Source organism: Aulonocara sp. 'chitande type north' Nkhata Bay, linkage group LG1 (genome assembly GCF_057382095.1).
Source record: "Aulonocara sp. 'chitande type north' Nkhata Bay isolate Kocher_YH1m ecotype deep benthic linkage group LG1, A_spYH_male_GT1.1, whole genome shotgun sequence".
Lineage (NCBI taxonomy): Eukaryota > Metazoa > Chordata > Actinopteri > Cichliformes > Cichlidae > Aulonocara > Aulonocara sp. 'chitande type north' Nkhata Bay.
In genome coordinates, this window is record NC_141344.1 from 10,049,232 (window position 1) to 10,069,530 (window position 20,299).

The window sequence follows — 20,299 nt, forward strand, 5'->3', positions numbered from 1 at the left end:
TTTCTCTGCAATGGCGTGGATAAAGTAATCTGATGACATGCCACGCTGACGTTGATGTGCGTGCGAAACACCTGAGGTGACTGACTCATATAGAGACACTGTGCAGTGTGACATGTACGATTCTCCGGAGAGGAAGGAGAAGAAAAAAAGAGGGGGCGCTTAATGCCTCTGTTCACTATGAAGCAGTGAATTATGGAGACAGGGTGTGTCATCTCATTCTCTGCTCCTTTCATCATAATCACCCCCACTATGTTCAGAGAAAAGCTCACTGGAGGCCATCAGCCCTGAACCGCAGCTCAGAACATCACACAAAGATCTACCTACAGTGTGTGCTATTTTAGCGATTCACTATAAAGTCAGCTTAGCTAACATCTTAAAGTTGGAGGAATGTACAGTGACTAAAATGTACGGTAGAAGTGGTTGCATTAACGTACACGTGTGAGTTTCTGACCACTGAAGTAGAGACGTGCCTCCTCTGCCGTGCAGCTGTTATTTTCTGCACAAACACACACTAAAATGCTAAAAACACACATCAAAGAAAAGTGTGAGAACTACCTCACATTTTTGGAAATATATAATAATTAAAAGCATTAACGTAGATGTAAGTTAAATGTAAAAATGCTTGGTGTAAAGAATTTTTTCAAAAATGAAAATTAAAGTACTGTGTTTTTTTTAAAGCATTGTGTTAAGAGGAAGTGTGCAGCTTTACATTTGAAAATAATACCATTCAAAATACAACAATAACAGAAGATTACGTTTTTAGGTTGTGTCACTATTATTTTTGAAAATATATCCAAAATACATGGATCAGTACAGTCTTTATGCATTAAAAGATATTGATAATTAGAAGCAAAAATATGGTACTCAAAATGCAGTAGAATGACTTGGGTCAAGTGGACAGTATTAAATACAACAGCGTTGTTACTGAAAAAAGTGTGAATTTATTTTTCAAGTTTGCAAGGTGGAGCTAATTTCTAAATGCTATAAATGTTGTTCATTTTATAACAGAATCCAAGTGTTTGTTGTAAGACTCGCATCTTAAATGTAACTAGTAAGTTCAGACTGCAGATAAATGCAGGGTACGTATAGTCGTGGATTGAAGTAGCAGAAGGGACAAAGTAAATATTGTAAAGAGAACTGTACTGCTCCGATCCAGCCATCAAGTAAAGACTGTTTTTCCAATTTTCTGTGTGTGGCACTACCCTTATCAGCAAGTTCTGCCCAAAACTTGGCTACCGTCCCTTACAAAATTGTTGCCTGCTTTTAACATAATTATATTGCTGTTGCTTTGATTCTAGTCCGACGTAATAAAACACTTCTAACCCAAACCCCAAAATCTATCCTCAACTACAATTAAAGTTAAAAGTGCAGTTGTTTTATGATAAGAGCTGCAGGGTCTGTAGCCACCAAGCCTTATACCACCTGCTTCTGATTGGCTAGTGGCATGTTATTTTCCTCTCACACATAACCCAGCATGCACAGGGGTTTATTTATTAGGAATAAAAAAAAAGAAGTCACTAATCTGTGCTCGGTTCAGACAGCGGCCTTCCCCTACACACCAACGCACACACATCTGTGTACCAGCTGAGCAGGGAGCAGTCCCACTGTTAGGCTTTCACATATCAAAGAGCCTGGGGTACTTTGGCACTGCCGGGATAGTTGTTCTTTTTTACAAAAGACAAACAAGCAAAGAGCTTGGGATGCGGTCCAGAGCCGCCTTTGACACAGTGTTGAAATGGGGATTTGGCTCAGTGACACGTATGATCTAAACGTGTAAAAAAGCTGCGGCCTTCTTTTTTTTAACATTACCATTTGCTTGTCCGCAGCCTATAGCAAGGCACCGTACGTTCTTTATTAATCTGCTTTAACCATACACCGCAAAACAACATAATTTGCAGATTTCTTCAATGACTTTAAACTTCGGCCTGAGGCTGATTTGTGTTAGAGGTGCATGGAAAGTATTACCTCAACTTGTTGAGCAGAGCGCGTGTGTTTCTTCTGTAATGCGTGCTAAACAGATTTTCAGAAGTCAGGACATCACCCCTAACACTGTGACATCATCAAAGCATCTGTAACTATACATGGAGTGAAAGATGATCATTTGACAGGCGCTCTAAATTATTCCAGATTCATTAGAAGCGCCCCGAGATACTAATGTTCCAAAAAATACTTTTTTCTTGAAGTATTTCATCAACGAAAACATGGTGGCAGTAATGAAAATTAGAATATAAACAGCGATGATGAAGCTGAAGGCAATCCTTTTTCCTGTTAAAATGATCTTGAAAGACATCATGTGTAACACTTAGAAACAAATCACAGACATACAATCCGTGCACCGCAGCACAAATACAGAACACTACTTTCAGCAAATGGAAATGAGGTCCATTTGGGATCAAAGCCTCTAATGGGTTTTGGATAACCAGAAGCTGCTGTCAGTTTCTGGCCAAACCAAACAGACATGCAAACGCATGTGGCACTGCATCCAAAAGACTTTCAATACTGCTCAGCGTATTATAGCTACATTAGTCTAATCTGCATCTTTCCCCTCCACAAACTTACAAACCTACTGATGACCATCTCTGTCAGAACAGTTGACTTCATGGAAAAAGGACAGCTTTCAGTCTTTTTAAATTGCTTTACTGAATGTAAGCAGTATTTTAACAGTTTGTGTATTTTGTGGACATGCTAGCTTTTTTAGTACATACATACAGCTCAGTGTGTCTTGATCTCTGCACGTTTCTCCATGATATATAAAAATACAAGACAAAAACTAAAGGAGAAGCAATCTGCAAAAGGCAAAACATAAAATATACCAAATTCTCCATTTAACCCTTGAAGGCAGTCTCGGGAAAGAAATATAAACTGCATGTGTTCTACCATAAACCACCTTGTCATTCATTTTGATGTACGGTAATTAAACATGAAGGCGACCTAAGAAGCTCTGTATAAAGAAAGTTGGGTGTGATTTAAACTTTTCAACAGTGTTAAATGTACCTGTCAGCATCAGCACGCTCCATAATTTAGAAACCAGGAGAAATGTGCGTGGATAAATAAACACGTTTCACTGTTCATATCAGTGGTCAGGCTTGTGGGGTTGGGTATCCTTTGGGCTGTCAGATGAATACTTGATTACTTGAATCAGTCTCACATTCATCAGTGTCACATTTATTAGTAACAAATGGTTGGAATAATTCAATGAAAACAGAGTACAATACAATAGATCTTTATTAACCCACAAGGAATTTTGATTTACACATGAAAAGACCCTTAGCTGCAATATGTGTGCTGAGTGCGTTTTAACGAACGCTGTCGTATGTGCACCGTATGTGTGTCCTGTACTGAATCCAGAGACCAGTCACAGAACGAGACCTAAACCTGGTAACACTGACTCAAGGGGAAAACATGCACATTAAAGACCAGAAAAGCCCTAATAAAAAGCCTCTAATATAAAACAGTCCCCATCAAAGAGAGCTCTCTCAATATTTGTTGAACTCTTACATATCATATTAATGCCATTTCAGCCATTGTTCACCCTGGCTGCGTTTGATCTGCAGGGCTGCTATAACTCTGGGCTAAGTGGAGTGCTAATGAGAGGAGTTGGCACTTTATAAACACTGTCAAGAGCAGGTGGAGCAAAGGGGTCATGCTGGGCCATTGCGTCCACCTCAGCTGGTCCTACTCAGAGCGACTTATTTTTGTAGGTCTTGGAGCATTTTGACAAATCAGCATATTTCAGGCAGATGTCTTTGTTAAAAGTTAAGTCCAGTGTGGGTCATTGTATCATCATGAACAAATGTGGGATTAATCTACAGAATGGTACTGAGCTATAGGCCAGAGGGTTCTCCAGGGGACAGGTTATGTCTCCAGCTACAAAAGAGATTCCCTCCTGGTGATACGTGAGGCAAGGACACACACAGAGGATGTATGCTTCCGTATAGGGTTTTTATAACATCTTTCAGCTTGACAATGTGCGTGAGATTTAAACAGGGGCTCTTTTGTATGTCAAAACCTCATTTTTAATGGGGTTCTTATAAAAGTGCTCAGTGATCATGGTATTCAAATCACAGCAATAGGAAAGCGCTTCCTCATTTTGGGGTCTGGAAGAGATCCCAGGCAAGGAGGTGTACCACATCTTAAACTAGAGCTGCACGCTCTTTGTGTTTGCTAACCAAAGGGCTCTTTCCTGTGGTGCTGTATGATCATTTATTGAGGCTTAATCAACATGTATTGAATGGTGTATGTACTTTTTGAACCATTTTAAAATCCCCTCTGTGCACTTTAAGCCTCGGCCACAGGGTTGCAAGGGTTTTAACGATTCCTGTCGGTCAAGAAAAGTTCCTGCACTGCTTTTCATACTGGCAACATTGCTCTATTTTCTTTGGAAAGTTAGCTATAGCATATTAACCAAACAGCAGGTGGTACTTAAGTAATTCTGTACCTTTAAGTTTTGCTTTAAACTTCACATATTTTACATCAATGGCTTGCTTCAGGGATTACAATACTTTTTAGTATTTTACTTTAATAAGTAAAGAACATAAAATCATGAAATCAAAAGTGAAAAAAATATCAAGTACAAGTAAAATAATTATATTTCAACAAATTAAAAAAAATAAGCACAGTGCAGCTTACTAACCTTATTTTTTTAATCGTTTCAGACAATATGATCTTTCTACAATCAGTAGCCACCACATTACTTACATGGTGCTAGTGCAAACTTGAACTCCTTTTTGAACCCCCTTCAAACCAGCCATAGATTCAATAAGGTGCTTGGAACATTCCTCCCAGATTTTGGTCCATGCTGGCATGATAGCATCATGCAGTTGCTCCAGATTTGTCAATTATTCCACCACACTCCAAAGGTACTGTATTATATTGAGATTTTGGTGGTTTCATGTTGTTTACACCAAATTCCGACAGGCAACATTTTCCAATCTTCTTTTGTCCACTTTTGCTGAGCTTGTACAAATTGTGGCCTGAGTTTCTTGTTCCTAGCTGACAGGAGTGGCCTTTTACTGCTATAGTCTCCTTTAAGGTTTTATGTGCTGTACATGCTAAGATGTCCTTATGCACAGCTTTTTTGAAGAGAATGGTTATTTGAGATACTATTACCCTCCTATCATCTCAAAGCAGTCTAGCCATTCTTCTCTGACCTCTGATATCAACAAGGCTTTTTCTCCCAGAGAACTACCACTCACTGGATATTTTTTTAAATCTTTTTTGGACCCTTCTCTGTAAACCGTAGAGATGGTTGTCTTGAAAACATCCAAATCAGCAGCTCATGAAACACTCAGATAAGCTTGTGTGGCACTAACAAATATGTTACATTTAAAGTCACTTAAATCACCTTTCTTGCCCATTCGATTGCGCAGTTTGAGCAGGTCATCTTGACCATGTCTACATGCCTAAATGCATTTACTTGCGGGCAAGTGACTGGCTAATTAGATATTTGCATTAATGAGCAGTTGACTAGATAAACCAGCTGGTGTACGTGCAAAATGCTCTGGCTTCAGACTCCTCTAAACACTAGATTTCTGAGTGGCTTTTTTTTCTTCTCTTACATCTTCAAAATGTCAAAGAAAGGGAATATCCTTAATCGGATCGCACCTTCGCACATTTGTTGTTGAAACATTCTCTTTGCAAAGGGGTAGTCAATCAGAAAAAAGCTGTCTTAAAGAAAAGGAAGTATAAAGAGATGGGTCACAGTATGTGGTTTATTTCAAATGCTGAATAATTCAAAGTCCAGGAACAAACATATACAGCTGACCCCTATTTACATACTACTCTGGCAACTATCTTAAAAATTGACAATGCCAATTGCCAACGTGGCCCTTTTTACAGTGTGAACATTTAAAGTTTTTTTTTGTTGTTTTTTTTATGCAAGACAAATAACAGGACCATTAGAATAAGAATGAATGGTGGCTCTGGTGGAAATGTAACCACTACACATTACAGACTTTGGAAAATCTACACAGAATTTTTCCCTTGCTATTTAGAGACACTTTTTACGTCCTGTAACTAATAGGCCACCGGGTGTTAGCCACACAGGTACCCTGGTGCTACAAAGAGACTGTACAGGAGTGATGTGGGGGTGGTTCAAAGAAACCAGTCAAAAGCGGTGGAGTATCTGGAATGGAAAAAGTCAGCAAAAAAAAAAAAAGAAGGAAAAAAAATGCCCTACTCAGAACAAGGATATAATCATTTGTAGGAATCCAGCACATAACCTAAATAATACATTTCAGGTTTTGATATAACTATTACTGCCTGTGAAAAGCTCTTTGATGTAAATTGAAACCACTGGGCAGCAATCTGCTTTACAGCACTGACAAATAACAGTTTCCTAAGGCTAAGGTTAGCAAGCGGAGAAGGCACATACTTGCTCCATATGTTCATTCGATATAAATAAAAATCAAAAATGAGCTTGTCTTCGTGGAGGCAGAACAATGCTGAGGACAGTCCCTAGTTGAAGTTGTGGTGAGTGAAAAATGTTGTTTACAATTTTTAAAAGTACCTTCAGCAGAGGTCCTGTGTGGTGCAGGACAATGCTTGACTGTGTTGTTTTCATTTTTTCCAGTAGTTTGCTTCCTCTCTTTCACACAGAAACCACAACTTGATAACGCAATAATAAAATCTAGGTGGACCATCGAATCTCCTGCAACGGAAAAATATTATTACTCAGAAAGAGGCATGTCCATTGTATTTCTGATTTTTTTAGGGCATACAATAGTTTGAAGTCAGGGGAAGAGATGATTGCAGGGCTGTGGGCTCTGGTTTTAATACAGGCCCACCACAATAGTCTCTGTCTTTAGTACATTCTGGCATTGCATTGTCCTCATCGTTTATTCATCCTCAGATTTTTTAGATGTTAGTTTTATCACAAAAAGAAAAGCTTGTTGAAGGGTCATCCGGAGCTGATGCAATGCATAATAACAGAAAACATACCCCCATTGTGAGTGCAAACACATTGGCCAGATCAGTAAAGAGGGGTATATGATGATAGAAGAAGTTCAAAGCGTTTTCCCCCCTTCATTCCACATGATACCACATCAAAGAGTGTACAGTGGTGATCTTGCCTTATGTTGAACCCCACAGGTCAGACATAAGTGGAGGGGTGTCTGCTTTAGAGCCTGATTTTTTGTAGAACAAATGACAGGCATTGTTGAGGAAGGTAATTGGCTTGTCTTTTTGTTAAGAGTCTGTACATTATGATTGCTCACAGATCCTAAAACCTGACCACCAAACTAAAAAAGCCAGAGAAATTTCCACTCTGTCTAAATCACAACGACTGATATTGAGAACATGTGAATGATAGTAAAGACATGTCCTGGTCCAGAACAACTGAAGGTACGTCCAAATTAGTGTGAATGCCCTGAGGTGGACACCAAAAAGTGATCTTCATTCAATAAAAAAATATTCATCACTTATGTTTTGAAAGTGAACAGTGCCAGTAAGAGACATTTTTAAGTGTACAAAAATATGACATTATGTAATGTTTGCATGTCCTTTCTAGCCGTGATCTGCTATTAAACTACATGCTCAGAAATGAAAACCTCAACTATTTAGATGAGTTGAGTATTTATTGAGTTACACCTGCACATGCTCTTATTTACAAAGGTCATATGGCACTTGTTAAACTTGCTGACCATGAGATAGCGGTTAGTCAGGATATCAGAAACTGTAAGGCTAACTTTGGGCAGAATCCTTATAAACAGATTTGCTGCTGATAAGGTTACTGTTGTTTCCATGTTCTGCCTTGGCCTCTGTAGCTATACAGGTTATTGTGCAGCCAGTATTTGACCTCTTCAGCCATTTTCAAATATTCTTGCAGTGATAATTGGTCATTGGTAGAGTACAGTCGCTGTTTGAGCAATCTAACAGTCAGTAATCAAAGAATTATATTAGTATTTGTGTTGGGGTGACAATAAGCACCTATGAGTCTGAGGCCTGGTTCTTGGCTGGAAAGGTTTGGATTGCCAACTCCATGCTGGGGAGAGGTCACTGCCCCAAGTGGAGGCTTTCAGATATGTCAGAAAACTGTGTTCGAGTTATGGGAGAGTTGAGTGAGAGATTGGCAGCTGGATTGATGCTGAATTTGCAGATGCCATTCCACTCTATCATCGTGAGGAGAGATGATCAATCTACATTTTTACCCTCGCCATAAACTATGGGTAATCACAAAAAAATAAGATCACATAGTCAAGTGGCTTCCTGTGAATAATGTCTGGGTGATAAGTTTAGTCACTCTTCTACATGGAAAGGAACCAGTTGAGGTTGTTTGGGCATCTGACAAGAAAGCCTTTTGGACGTCTCCTAGGCGAGTTGTTTTGTGCATGTTCAATGTAGGGCAAACGTAGAACACGCTGGAGAGATTATGTAATTTGGCTGGCTTGGAAATGCCTCAGTAGCCCCCTGTAAAAGCTGGATGCAGTGGCTAGGAAGAGGGAGGTCTGGGCATCTTTCCTTGGATTGCTGCCTTCAATATTCACATCCAGATGGATGGAAAAAAACAAACACAAATGCATTTTAGGTTCACTTGTGCAGGAGTTACCTGAAATCAGTGTGTCCAGAAGGAAAGACAAAAATGGCAGAGCAGAGTACGTTTTGAGTAGTGGAAAAATGCATACTACTTTGAATGTGTTGCAAGTTGAGTAAGTATGGTATCAAGTATTGCTAAGCATTTGCAAAGGCATGTTACTATAAAGCTAGTAGTAAAAGCCCCAAAATGCTTAATGGGACGACATGTTGCCCCCACTTAAATGAACAAAGTTGGATATTTAATGTTACAGAAACCCAGAGATGAATCGGTTCCTTGTATTTTACATAGCAAAGTTTAGATTACTTTTTTCTTTGGGCTGGTTTTTGTTAACTTTGGTTCTATCTTTGTGATATTACTTAAGTAGCAAAACAAAGATCTTCTGTATATCCTCATTAAGAACTGAGAAGTGTGGTAAGGACTTAAATTGCAAGTCACAAATGCATAACAACAGTAGTACAGATTGCAACTTTCAGAGTGTTACTAATGTTTACATGCACTGATGCCATCTTGGATTGTTAAGTCAGGGTTGGTGGGGAGAGTCTACCTTTCCAAGACATGATGAGCCATTCCAGGAAGTAGGAAATTCTGATTTTTGATGTCAATTTGAACAATTCCACAGTTTTGAGACTAAAAGTCATATCTGTCTTTTATATACAGTCTTTGCCCCCCCTCAACTACAAAACTGCAGCCTATTGTGTTCAGAAATTGGTAGAAACAAGACAGAAGGTGTTTATTTGTGATTTTCGCACTCACTGACAGGCAGAACTTTAAGAGCAAGTGTAACCCGTTCATGCGTTACGCCTGTTGTTCTGCGTTGTGTTCTGGCGTGAAAGTAAGAGGCAGGAGACAGTACTGAGTCTTTGGCTCTTTACTGCACATCTGCAACACAGAAATATGCGTTCGATCTGTGTGTGTCATGCGACTGCCAGTACACCTCTCCTCCGGCCATGCTGAAAGGAGCTGTGCCTGCAGCTTCATTAATGTACATTAATGTAATGAATCAAATACAACAAATTGTTTTAAAACATTAACTTAAGCTCTCAAAAACAAAAAGCACAAAATAAATAATATGTCACTGAAAAAACATCAAAACAACTTATAAGAACAATAAATGAAAGACTGCATCTCCAAAACATAAGAACATCTCCATACCTGCAACACAGAAATATGTGTTCGATCTGTGTGTGTCATGCGACTGCCAGTACACCTCTCCTGACGAAGGAAAAAAGAGTGCATGCTGTTAAAAAAAGAGAGACTGCCGCGAGTACGCTCTCAAGCCGCTAGCGATCAGGCTAACTTAGCATGCTAGCATTTTAGCTGCGTTCTCGACTAAAACTCATTATAAGTGTATATTAGTGAACTCCGCCCTCCACAAAACTTATCCCGAATGAGTCTCTTAATGACAAACAAAAACGCGGCGGTTCGGCTGTATTCACACTGCAGCTTGGGATCCGAACAAACTTTAATTAGCTGAGAGCAACGTGGCAGTGACTTACCTCCGGCCATGCTGAAAGGAGCTGTGACCGGGGCACACATGCACGCGCCTACGTCACCACGCAGCGCACACATGCACATGAACGCACACAGACTCAGATCACACAGGTAGGAGAGTGAGATGCAAAAATGACATATTTAATCCAAAAAAAAGAAAGTGTTTTGGGTGAAATTCACAAGTATTTAACACATATGTTACACAAGCTACTCCTGACCCTAGGTGTCAACACAGTGGATCTCACCATATGATATACCTTTAATAAACAACTTGATAGGATGCACCATACGCATGGAGTATAATTCTTAAGTCACAATGAATCTGACACCAATCCACCAATAAGCCAACAGTAATAAAAAAAAGCTTCTCTGGGAATTATTGGGCAAGGCATGGGGATCTGTCTGCCATTAATGGCCCTATACATTATGTTCATTCAAAGAGCCAAAAGAGCTGACAAAGTAAGCCAAAAATGTCAAGCAGAAAAACTTTACTTTTTTAAAATGTAAACCATAAAGATGACTGACAGTGGGAATTAGTGAATGATAGTTTGACACATAAAAGGGACATAGTTTAATGATGGAATGGGGTGATGGAGGTTGGATGTAGGCAGGTTTTGACATTGTAAGATCTAAAAGAAATTATTTACAGTGCCGTAAGATTTTTTTTCCATGCAAGTAGCTATAAAAAAAAAGACTCTAGTCTGACATATGTTTAAAAAAAATCATATACATGCATGCACATGGATCTAGTTTTCGCAAAATGGTTCCAAGGATATTTTTCAGACATTTTCCCCATTACAGGACCAGGCCATAGAAGAGGAAATGTAGGTTATAAATAGGAATCAAAAGAACTCCCCCACCGATTATTAGTAAGAGAGTGTGGCATCTTTGAAAGTGGGACAGCTTTTGAGTATTTTACAAGACAGGTGAAAGAAACATGTGTGTTAAATCATCGTACCGGTTCACTTGGGTCAGCTCTACCATAAAAGAAAAGAGATTACAAAGGAAACTAATGAAGACACTGATCAAAGTCTGTAATGGTAATGTGTAGCAGGTGTTTCAGACCTTTGCAATCCGCCCCTGCACTGCCCTCCCGCCGCCAAAGCCACTTCATCCGTGAAACTTTCTCATGTATTTCACGTGTGCTTTGATAGGAACAATGGACAGAACATATTTCAGCACTATTCAAACTATGTTACGAGCAATCTGGTTCAACTCTTGAAAGGCAACTGTGGGTGATATACAAAGGCAGCCACACAGACGCTGTGCGTTTACGGTGCACTTTCATGATTGCTGGCGAGTTGAAAAGGGCTGACGTGGTAAAGGCCCACACCGGCAGGAAAAAAAGCACCTGGATTTGAGACGCATGCAAGAGTTGAAAGAAAGTTGGCTAGACTTGAAGTGGAGCCCGTTCAAAGCATGATTGCTATTTTTACACGTATCGAAGATGAAAGTGGCACTGTGCTTGATTTAAAAAATGAGGAAAGTACATGCAATAGCCTTAATAAAGACCTTAAGATTCTGTTGAGACTTTTAAATAATGATATCAATAATAGAAAAAACTCGGTAAGCAATAAATTCATTAAAAACGACATTTCGACTCTAGTACAAGCAATACTACTACTCAAAATTGCCGAATAGGTCTGTGACTTTTGCTTTCGCTTTAAATTATGTCTCTCACATTTTTCCTCTAAATGCCACAGCCATTTTAGGGGCTTAAAACACCGATTTAAAAGCCATGCTGACCGGCCTATGTGCAATATATAGATCTGTACCTGCGCCACACCTGCGTAGTGCAAAGTCTTGAGCGTGCCGAATCTGCTTCCGCCGCGAGCTCACGCTCGAGCTGGGAATTGTAGTTCTAAGTGTTACGCTTTTAAAATCTCCCCCAACAATTTCTCCATGGAAACTCATTTTAAACTGGAGAAATTGAAGACTGGAGTCTCGTAGAAATGAAATACACGGCTTCACTCGCAGACGCTCTTCCTGGCACGAAAATAGCGGGATATGCAGTTTATTCGTGCACTACAACGACCGACGTCGCCCCTAATGAAAGCGAGGCAGTGTAAACACAACTCCAGGAACATGAAAAGATCGGGTGACAGTGAGGGGGAGAAGAGAAGAAAGGTATTGATAGCGTTTTTCTCCGTTAGGTCTGGCATATTTCTAAGCCCTGTCGCTCTTTGAATATCTAATGCTCCGTATGTGATGCTGCTGGCTGCATTTTGAAGGCTAGAAAGCCGGGAATGTCAGCGCATACTTCACCTTGCCTGTTTCCTTTATTGTGTTTTCCATTTTTTCCCCCCACCAGTCTGCCACAATGAAGAATTACAGTTACGTTAAAATGGTGTTTTGCCACGTAGAGACACTGCCGATGAGAAAATAGAGGTTGCAGAGTAACGCCTCGACAGCATCCTACATCAAGTTGAAATACGATATGAATTACAGCAGGCTACACAATTATGAAAAAATAGTGGACATTGCAACTATTTCAATGCATAGATATCTTTCTTTTTTTTAAATTAAAACAAACAAAAGACAGAGTCGAGGCTCAAGTTGGGATGTTATTCTGGTGTGAAGAATAAACAATGAATCACTTGTATGGCATCAGCAGCTGTGCAGCTCAGTCTAACAGTAAAAACAAAAGGTAAAGTTAGTGTGAAGTGTAGCCGGGATTTGGCATGCTGCCAGGCCAGCAGTCTCCAGCTGCTTCAGGCTTTACTACAGATGCAGTGGATAATGGTTTGTGCTCTGACATACAGTAGAAATGATAACCTATTGGCTAATGTTGCCACTGCTGTTGTTAAAGAACAACCTGTGCTAATGTGCCAGCTGTAGAACCTGATACTGAAAAAAATAGGATTTAAATAAGGGTCACATGATGTGAGCAGAGATGGGTACCTATGTGTTGTGTGTGCTGATGTGTCGAGCTTTGTAAAAGCTGGAACTTTGCAGTTTGTGGACATTCTAATGGAAGAGAGGAAACTGCTGTGCACTAGGCATCCAGGGCTGCTTCATCACAGTCATTTCTCTTAGCATCTGCCTATCTGCCTGTCTGTTTCTTCTCATATCTCCAGACTTGGACGCCGTCTGCTGTGGCGCATGTGTTTGGATCATGTTAGACAGCAGTGAAACTATGTAGGACGTGGTTCCTCCTGTTTATGAAAGCAGCCATGGCAGCCAGATGAGCGGCTCAGAGAGAGAACTCATTCTAGTTGGCCCTCAGGCAGTACTGCACAGACCTAATGGCTTAGCTGTCTTTCTCCTTAGATAAATAAAAGGATGAGCGAGAGAATTAGTAACTGCAAAAGTTCTTTAAAACTGTACAGCGGCCAAAGCGAAAGCTGCGTGCGTTTTGAACGGTTTTCACAATATCACTGGTTGTATAAAGACACAGTTATTATGTTAACTAATACCTTGGATATGATGGTTGTCTTATCTAGTAAATGAGTGTGTCTGCAATAGTGCCCAAAGTGAGAGATGCACTGTGATGGGTGCACTGTTATTCCGAGTTGTGGAATGCAAGCCCCAACAGATTAGTGCCAAATGAATACACAGTCTCCTCAGAAAATCCCATCACAACAAGTCAGTATAGCATAGACAGGTGGGGTGCCATGGCTTCTTTCTATATATCTTTTTTTTAAATGAAAGAGAACATTTGTCTGAGTCCCCGAGGGGAATTAACCCCACCTAGTCACACCAATTCACATTTATGTCATTTATTTAGGTTTTTCATCATTCAGGCTAGTGAAAACACTCACTCATCAGATTTCATTTTGTTTGTATCAGAAAAAAAAAGTTTTTATAGATTTGTACTTTGTCTTAGGTTGTCAAGTAGCTACAATTTCTTGAATTTTCTCATCATACTAATGTTTAACCTCTAGTACGCTAATGAATTTAAAACTTTTAAGTATGTTTTATCAGTGTTGTCATCACAGGATAAATTTCCACTCATGCCCTGGCAAGTGTGAAAACAGCACCGACCCTGTCCCTTAACCCGATGTTCTAATGTTGTCTTTGATGCAAGCTTGCCATTTGGACAGCGATGACAAGTATTAAGTGCTGTGGTGAAACAGGAAGTGTGTCTGTGTGCGTGAGCAGCAGGCTAAGTAATGTTCACACAGGGTCACCAGATGTTGTGAGGTCCTGGGCTCAAACCAGCCCATTGCTTAGATCAGCCTCATTGGTTTGTTCTGGTTGTGGCACCTAGTGCAAGCTGTTTAGGGTATTTAATTTCTAAACACCCATTAAAATGGTTTGTGTTTCCCTTGGCGATTCTGTTAAATTAACATCTACTGAAGTAAAAGCTGATTATGTGGCCACACATCCAGACATGGTTAATCAATTTTCCCCCACAAAATGTTAGCTGGTGAATTAGTGTAAAGGAAACGATTTATGGCAACTAATGCCGACGTCCTGTCATGTCAAGCCTGGTGTTTTAGCAAGAGGGGGGTGTCAGATTCAGCGCATTCAGCAGCTTTGCGCTCTGCCGGCCATCTTTTTCTCCCTCTAAACCCAAGCTACATGCTGCTTGCTCTATTAATGAGCCAATAATGGAGAAATAGTGTTAGGTACTGACATAAAACATGGGTATGGATACCTAAGGCAGGGTAGCACATAAGCTCCAGCAGAGCTAGATTTACACCTAGGTCCTGTGTAGAATGGTAGAAAGGGGAACAGTCAGTATGGGGGCTCTCACTGCTTCATCAGACCCCCGCTGGTCGAGCTGTGGAAAAGCCAAGGCGCAGAAAAATACGGCTGTGGCAGATAATGATACCATTACACTAATGGAGCTGGCAAATGAAGGAGAACCCAGATGCCTGCTTTATTACCAGAGGGGGTCATTTCCTCGCTGCATTCCTAATGGCCTGAGCACACAGTATTGATCAGGCTATCATGCTGCTAATCCCCTACAGAATTACTTATCGCTGGCTAGGTGTCGATCTGCCACATGCCCTGTGCTGGCCTTGCCGTTGGGCGGCTGCTGCATGTCCAGCAGGGACCCACTGGACCGTTCACCCAATCATGATTTAGGGGCAAGTAGGGATGGCGTCTGGGAGGTCTTCAACGATGGACTGGTTAATTCAATGTGTGTAAAAAAGAGGCAAATTAACCTAACAGCTTTGGTTTAATTAAGGAGCAGGCAGTGATGTGGCTCCACCCTCTTTATGGCCCCACTGGACACTGTGGAGCTGGTAAAGCTGTAAGGTTGGGTGTTGTTCTCAGTAATTTGGTTGTGCAGTAAATAAAAACAGGGCTGCAGCAGCAGGATATGTCTGCCTGGTTTGATTATAAAGATGTCTGTGTACTTAACTTTGTTTTAAGAAGTCTGTGTGCAAATGTGTTTCATTAGGCCAAAGACTTTCCCACTTCTGGTTCTGATTAGTGTGAAAAAAGAAATTTCAATTATTAATGACATTCATTGGTCGAACATGACTGCGAATGGTGAAGCCAGGGTCCATAAACATCAGAAATAAATAGGATGGTCAGGGCTCTTTGCCCAGAGTTTGACCTGTCATATACACGGTCTCTTTATCAGGGCCCTGTGTGTGTTAACATCCTCAGGCCATTGTAAGTGTGGCATCCTAGCATTAGCAGACCCCTCTTGTCACCTCTGGCCTTGGCTAATCAAAGTGTTTACCTTAAGGGTGCGCATTTAGCATTGCTCGTTAGGACTTCTCCAGTAGCCATAAAGAGGTATTTATATATTTCCATCTAGAATAACCTGTCGTAGCTAGGGAAACTAGCTATTGATCCAGGTATTTAGTCATTTCTTTCTGCGTGCCCCATCAATATTGTGCAAACATTCGTCCAGGCGTCCATTTGAGAGTTGACCTAAGCCCTGGCCTCCATATTTTGCTCCCATTGGAGTTCAGTGATATACTATTATGAAAAGTAAAATCAATGAATGAATATGAAGTTTGGTGTGTAATATAGCGCAGGCTGGCGGCCCCAGGTCTTTCATTGATCAACCGCGTGAGTGTTGGAGGGGTCTGATTAGACTGCTGCTGAGCTTTTCTTCTACATGTCTTTACACTGTTTTGCCTATTTGATCTTTGCTCATATATTTGTTTGGAGATGTTACAGATCATCATTTTTTTATTAAATCAGCCCACACAGAACTGTTCCAAGGATTTATGTCATTATGTGTACTAAAGTTAACCTAAGATAACACACAAATTAAAAATATTGCTGTTGTGTTAGTGATTTAGTTTAAATATGATTTCACTTTAGTCAATTTAACAAATAATTTTTGAGCGTATTTGCTACTTTCTTATTGTTATTGATAAAGATTATGACCACAGTAATGTGTATGTGGTAGAATGTTAGATTTTACAGATTGTGCATGAATGCTTACAAGTGCAGAAATTCTAAGAATGGCTTAACGAGTTTCTGTTTATTACAAATGAAAAAGTTGATTAGCAAATCATGATCATCGTGAAAAACCCTGGTTAATTTTCCTTCATTTCACCTTTCATCCATTCTATAATAGTAGTCTTTGTTGAATAAACAGCATGATGATGCATGATGTCTACATTTGGCTTGCATGTGGAAGGATATAAGCTTTTATGGTCCACCGGTACTGTGCCAAGGTATGTGTTTAAATGACTTGATGGGGACTCCTATATATGGTAGAAATTACAGTTTGGTGTTGCTTGAAAATGCAATCCTGCAGTCATACTGAAAGAAGCATCTGCAGTGGTTTCTTCTAACCACTAGCTGCAACCTGCTCATCCAGATTAGTTAGTTGCTACTTGCTGCTAGGTGGTCATAATGTTGTTGTTCTGAACTGTGTACTTCTTTTACATATGGTTCTAATCAAAATTAATAGAAGAGTTAATAGTGCACAACGAAGTTTTCTTATAAGATCGCTCTCAAACAGCATGCTGCAGAGTGTTAGCTTGTCTTATAGCACAAGCATCTTCAATAGCAAGAACAGACTAGACAAATGTTGAAAAGAGGCTTGCATTATAATGACTTATAGTGACCGACCAAAAGAAGAACTTTATCTGGAGTTTGGAAGGTTTTTGGTTTAAAAAAATGTGACTTTCTTGCTGTCATTTCTGGGTGCGCTGCTTCTTTGCTTTTGTCTTCTCACCCTTTATGAGAGGAGTATGATAGGAATGATGTCAGGCTTAGGGGTTCTGTTTTCTGTCTTGTTAAATTAACAAAGATTTTTACACTGGCAAATAGCGGGCTCAGATTTATCCTTCCAGCAACTGGGAACCAAGCAGAGGGGTGATGATTGAGGATTATGCAAGGCTAATAGGGGTTTTTCCAACGACAGAATATTTTGTGCCCCAAAGTTTGGAACAATAAGTCACAATTGAGCTTTTTTTTAAAAAGCCCAACTTCGCAGCTCTGCTGTGGGAACATTAATGGGAGTGAGCCATATGTTGACTATATTTAAATGGCCTAAAAGTATAATAGGCAGCCTATTAAGACAGGAGGACTCTTTACAGCATTGCACAAAATATTTATTTCTTCTTAACAGAACAGGAGAATATTTTATGTATTGACTTGGTTGTGTGTTTTTATTTTATCCCTATTTCATGATGACATTTGGATGTTTTTATATTCTATAAAGCTTTGACAGAAGCCACTGTTTTAACTATAGTACTGTATACCTATATATTGACTCAGACATTAGGAAAAGAAAACTGTTAGACTGTTAGAACTGAAAAAAATGTAATGGTGTATTACAGCTACTTGTCATACATATTGTTTGGAAAGTTGATGAGCTGATGTGTTACACCCATATGTATATATAAACCAATGCTTTTCTTGCTATGCTATCTTTAGCATTTACAACGTAGACATTTTTTCTCTCCTATGGATGCAGTAACTAGGATTGTCCAAACAGCTCCCGACAACTTTGGTGCCTGTCACCCCCTACCGATCACCTCATATTAGTGTTGAGGCATTAGCCAAAGATGTCATCATATTTGAAAACAAGGCTGAGATGTGGATCATGCAAACTGGCCGACTTGGTCAGCCGTCAGATTCAATGAGATTACATCAACTGTGACCTGCACAAGTAGGGTTCACCTGTCAAGCATGTGGCCTGTCACAAAAGAGACATAGAATAATCAGTTCAATCAATAGATGTTGGAGGCTCATCGGGCTGATGCTGAATAAACATGGGGATGACCCTCTCAACTCATACACAGAGGCTAGAGCCTCCTGGGGGTTCATTAGCCACCCGAGGCTATGATCCAAGTGAGTTGTTATTCTTTGTTTCTGTTTGTTTGGCATTCTGGTGTCTGTGTGTGTGTTTGTGCACTTGTACGAATGTGCACTAGGTGTGGGTAGGTGGTTTGGGGTTGGGCGTATCTTTGAATAAATATTGTCTAATAATTATCTCTGTGTGTCGCGGCTGCCCTTGGTGTAACTGCTCGGAGAACATAAGACACAAGGAATCAATAAGCACCATGGAGGCTGGAAAGATTAGCAACTGCGATTGTAATAATGCCTCCTTCCGTCTGCACTTATTCAGTCTTCAGTGAAAGACATGACTAATAATCAGTGTTACCCAGAATACGTCCTATTGGTACTGGGTGTTACTAACTTTAGCTAACGCCATTAAAAACTGTTTCCCTGTGCAACGCCACCTGCATAGGACAGAGCAGTCTTCATGCTGTTTATTTGTGAATTTATTTTCCTTTACAGTGACTCACCTTTCCAATAAAGTACAAGTACCTACTGCTGGAGTGGTTGCACCACATCTGGTTTCAATGGAAAGTCCAAAACCCTTCATTCACAAAAGCTGCAGGAGACCAGGTTCACAAGGTGCTGTAAATACTAACTGTTAATTTGTACATCATAAGTTCTTTTCCATAAACGTGAGCAATGAAAGTGTGTTAAAATACCTGGCATTTCGCTTGTTTCTTTGCAGAAGCTCAACATAGGAAGTGCCTCCTGCAACCAAAGGCAGATTTCAGCTTTATTCATGTAGTCAGCTGGAGCTGCAGTTAGTCTCCTCTGCTAACCATCTTAAATGGAATACCCTTAGTTATTTTCTGCTTGTACCCAACATAATAATATGTAGTAATTTAGTGTTACTATGGGAAGAGTTTGATGGGAACGATGTCAGGCGTAGGCGTTCTCTTTTCTGTCTTGTTAAATTATCAGACGGTGATAATTTTACGGTGGCAGTTAAAAGTTAAAACAGAAAAAGACAAATTAATTTTGTGAAAACACACAAATGGCTTTAAAAATAACTTTTCCATCCTTAGTACATTAGGTTTAGCGCTTCCACCAGAGGATGTTAGTAACTAGAGCAACTTGCAGTCTGGAGTAGCTGTCTGAGTTATCCTGCATTTGCTTTCATGGAGCACTTTGTATTGCTCATTCCAGCATTTACTTGGCATCAAGTCTTTGAGAAGTGTTTGCTCACTTCAGGTGGTCTGTTCATGTCTCAGTGATTCTTTCTCTGAACCCCCGTGTGTTTTTTCTTCATCAGTCTAACTTTTCCTTGCATATGCGAGGGAGCCCACGACAGCTTGACTGGCATGCTGTCAGGCAGGTGATGCCTTTCCAATGGTGGAGCATCAGCCCTTTACTGAGTGCTTGTATGCGTGAGTGTGTGTGTGTGTAGAAAAAGCGGGGGTATTGTCAGGACGTGACCGGCACACTTTGCATGTTCTTCTCGAGACAGGTGCTTCTGGGCGAGCACTGGTGCATGACAGTTGCCTTTCATCGCTGTCTTCTCTACACTTAACCCCTGACCGGCCCTCCCTTCTTCCTCTAGCTCCTCATCCTCTTCTCTTCTTTCCTCCCTCCCTCTCTCCACCACGTCTGACCTCTTCTCACGGCGCCTCCCTCGGCCGTCCTGAGTGATGGACTGCGAAGGCTAGTAGGCGGCTTGCGCTTTGCATGTGATGGTGGTGGTGTGCTGCGGCAGGCTTGTCACAAGCCTAACACTGTCAGGCCTCGGAAATCCAGCTGTCCAGACCAAACTGCGCACACTCATTTCCACACACTTACACCCACACCGCAACTTTTTGTTCAACAGTCTGTAATTCCATCCACTGGTGCTGTCAAGCACTTGATCAAACGTGCATAAAGAAAGGAGCCCCTTGGCTGAATCCCATCCTATCTCTTCCTATCATAATGTAGGCAGATCTTCCCTCCTCTGCCTGTTTCTTCAACTCTGTTTATTCAGATGAGCCTGACTGGGGGGCAGCGGGTCACATCCACTTGGCTGGCTAAAATGGTCCTGAATCGAGGGTTGTCTCCAGTGAGATGAAGGGAGAAAAAAAACGCAAGAAGGGG

The 20,299-nt window shown here is 40.6% G+C and overlaps 1 protein-coding gene across 1 annotated transcript in view; it reads left to right on the forward strand.

The window, feature by feature from the left end:
- The first annotated feature begins 11,918 nt into the window (after nucleotides 1–11,918).
- fto (FTO alpha-ketoglutarate dependent dioxygenase) overlaps nucleotides 11,919–20,299 on the forward strand; it is a 114,915-nt gene continuing 106,534 nt past the window's right edge. Inside the window, exon 1 of the mRNA XM_086264006.1 lies at nucleotides 11,919–12,151. Within this exon, the coding sequence (XP_086120132.1) occupies nucleotides 12,032–12,151 (120 nt within the window). The 5' untranslated portion in view covers nucleotides 11,919–12,031. The remainder of the gene's footprint in view (nucleotides 12,152–20,299) is intronic.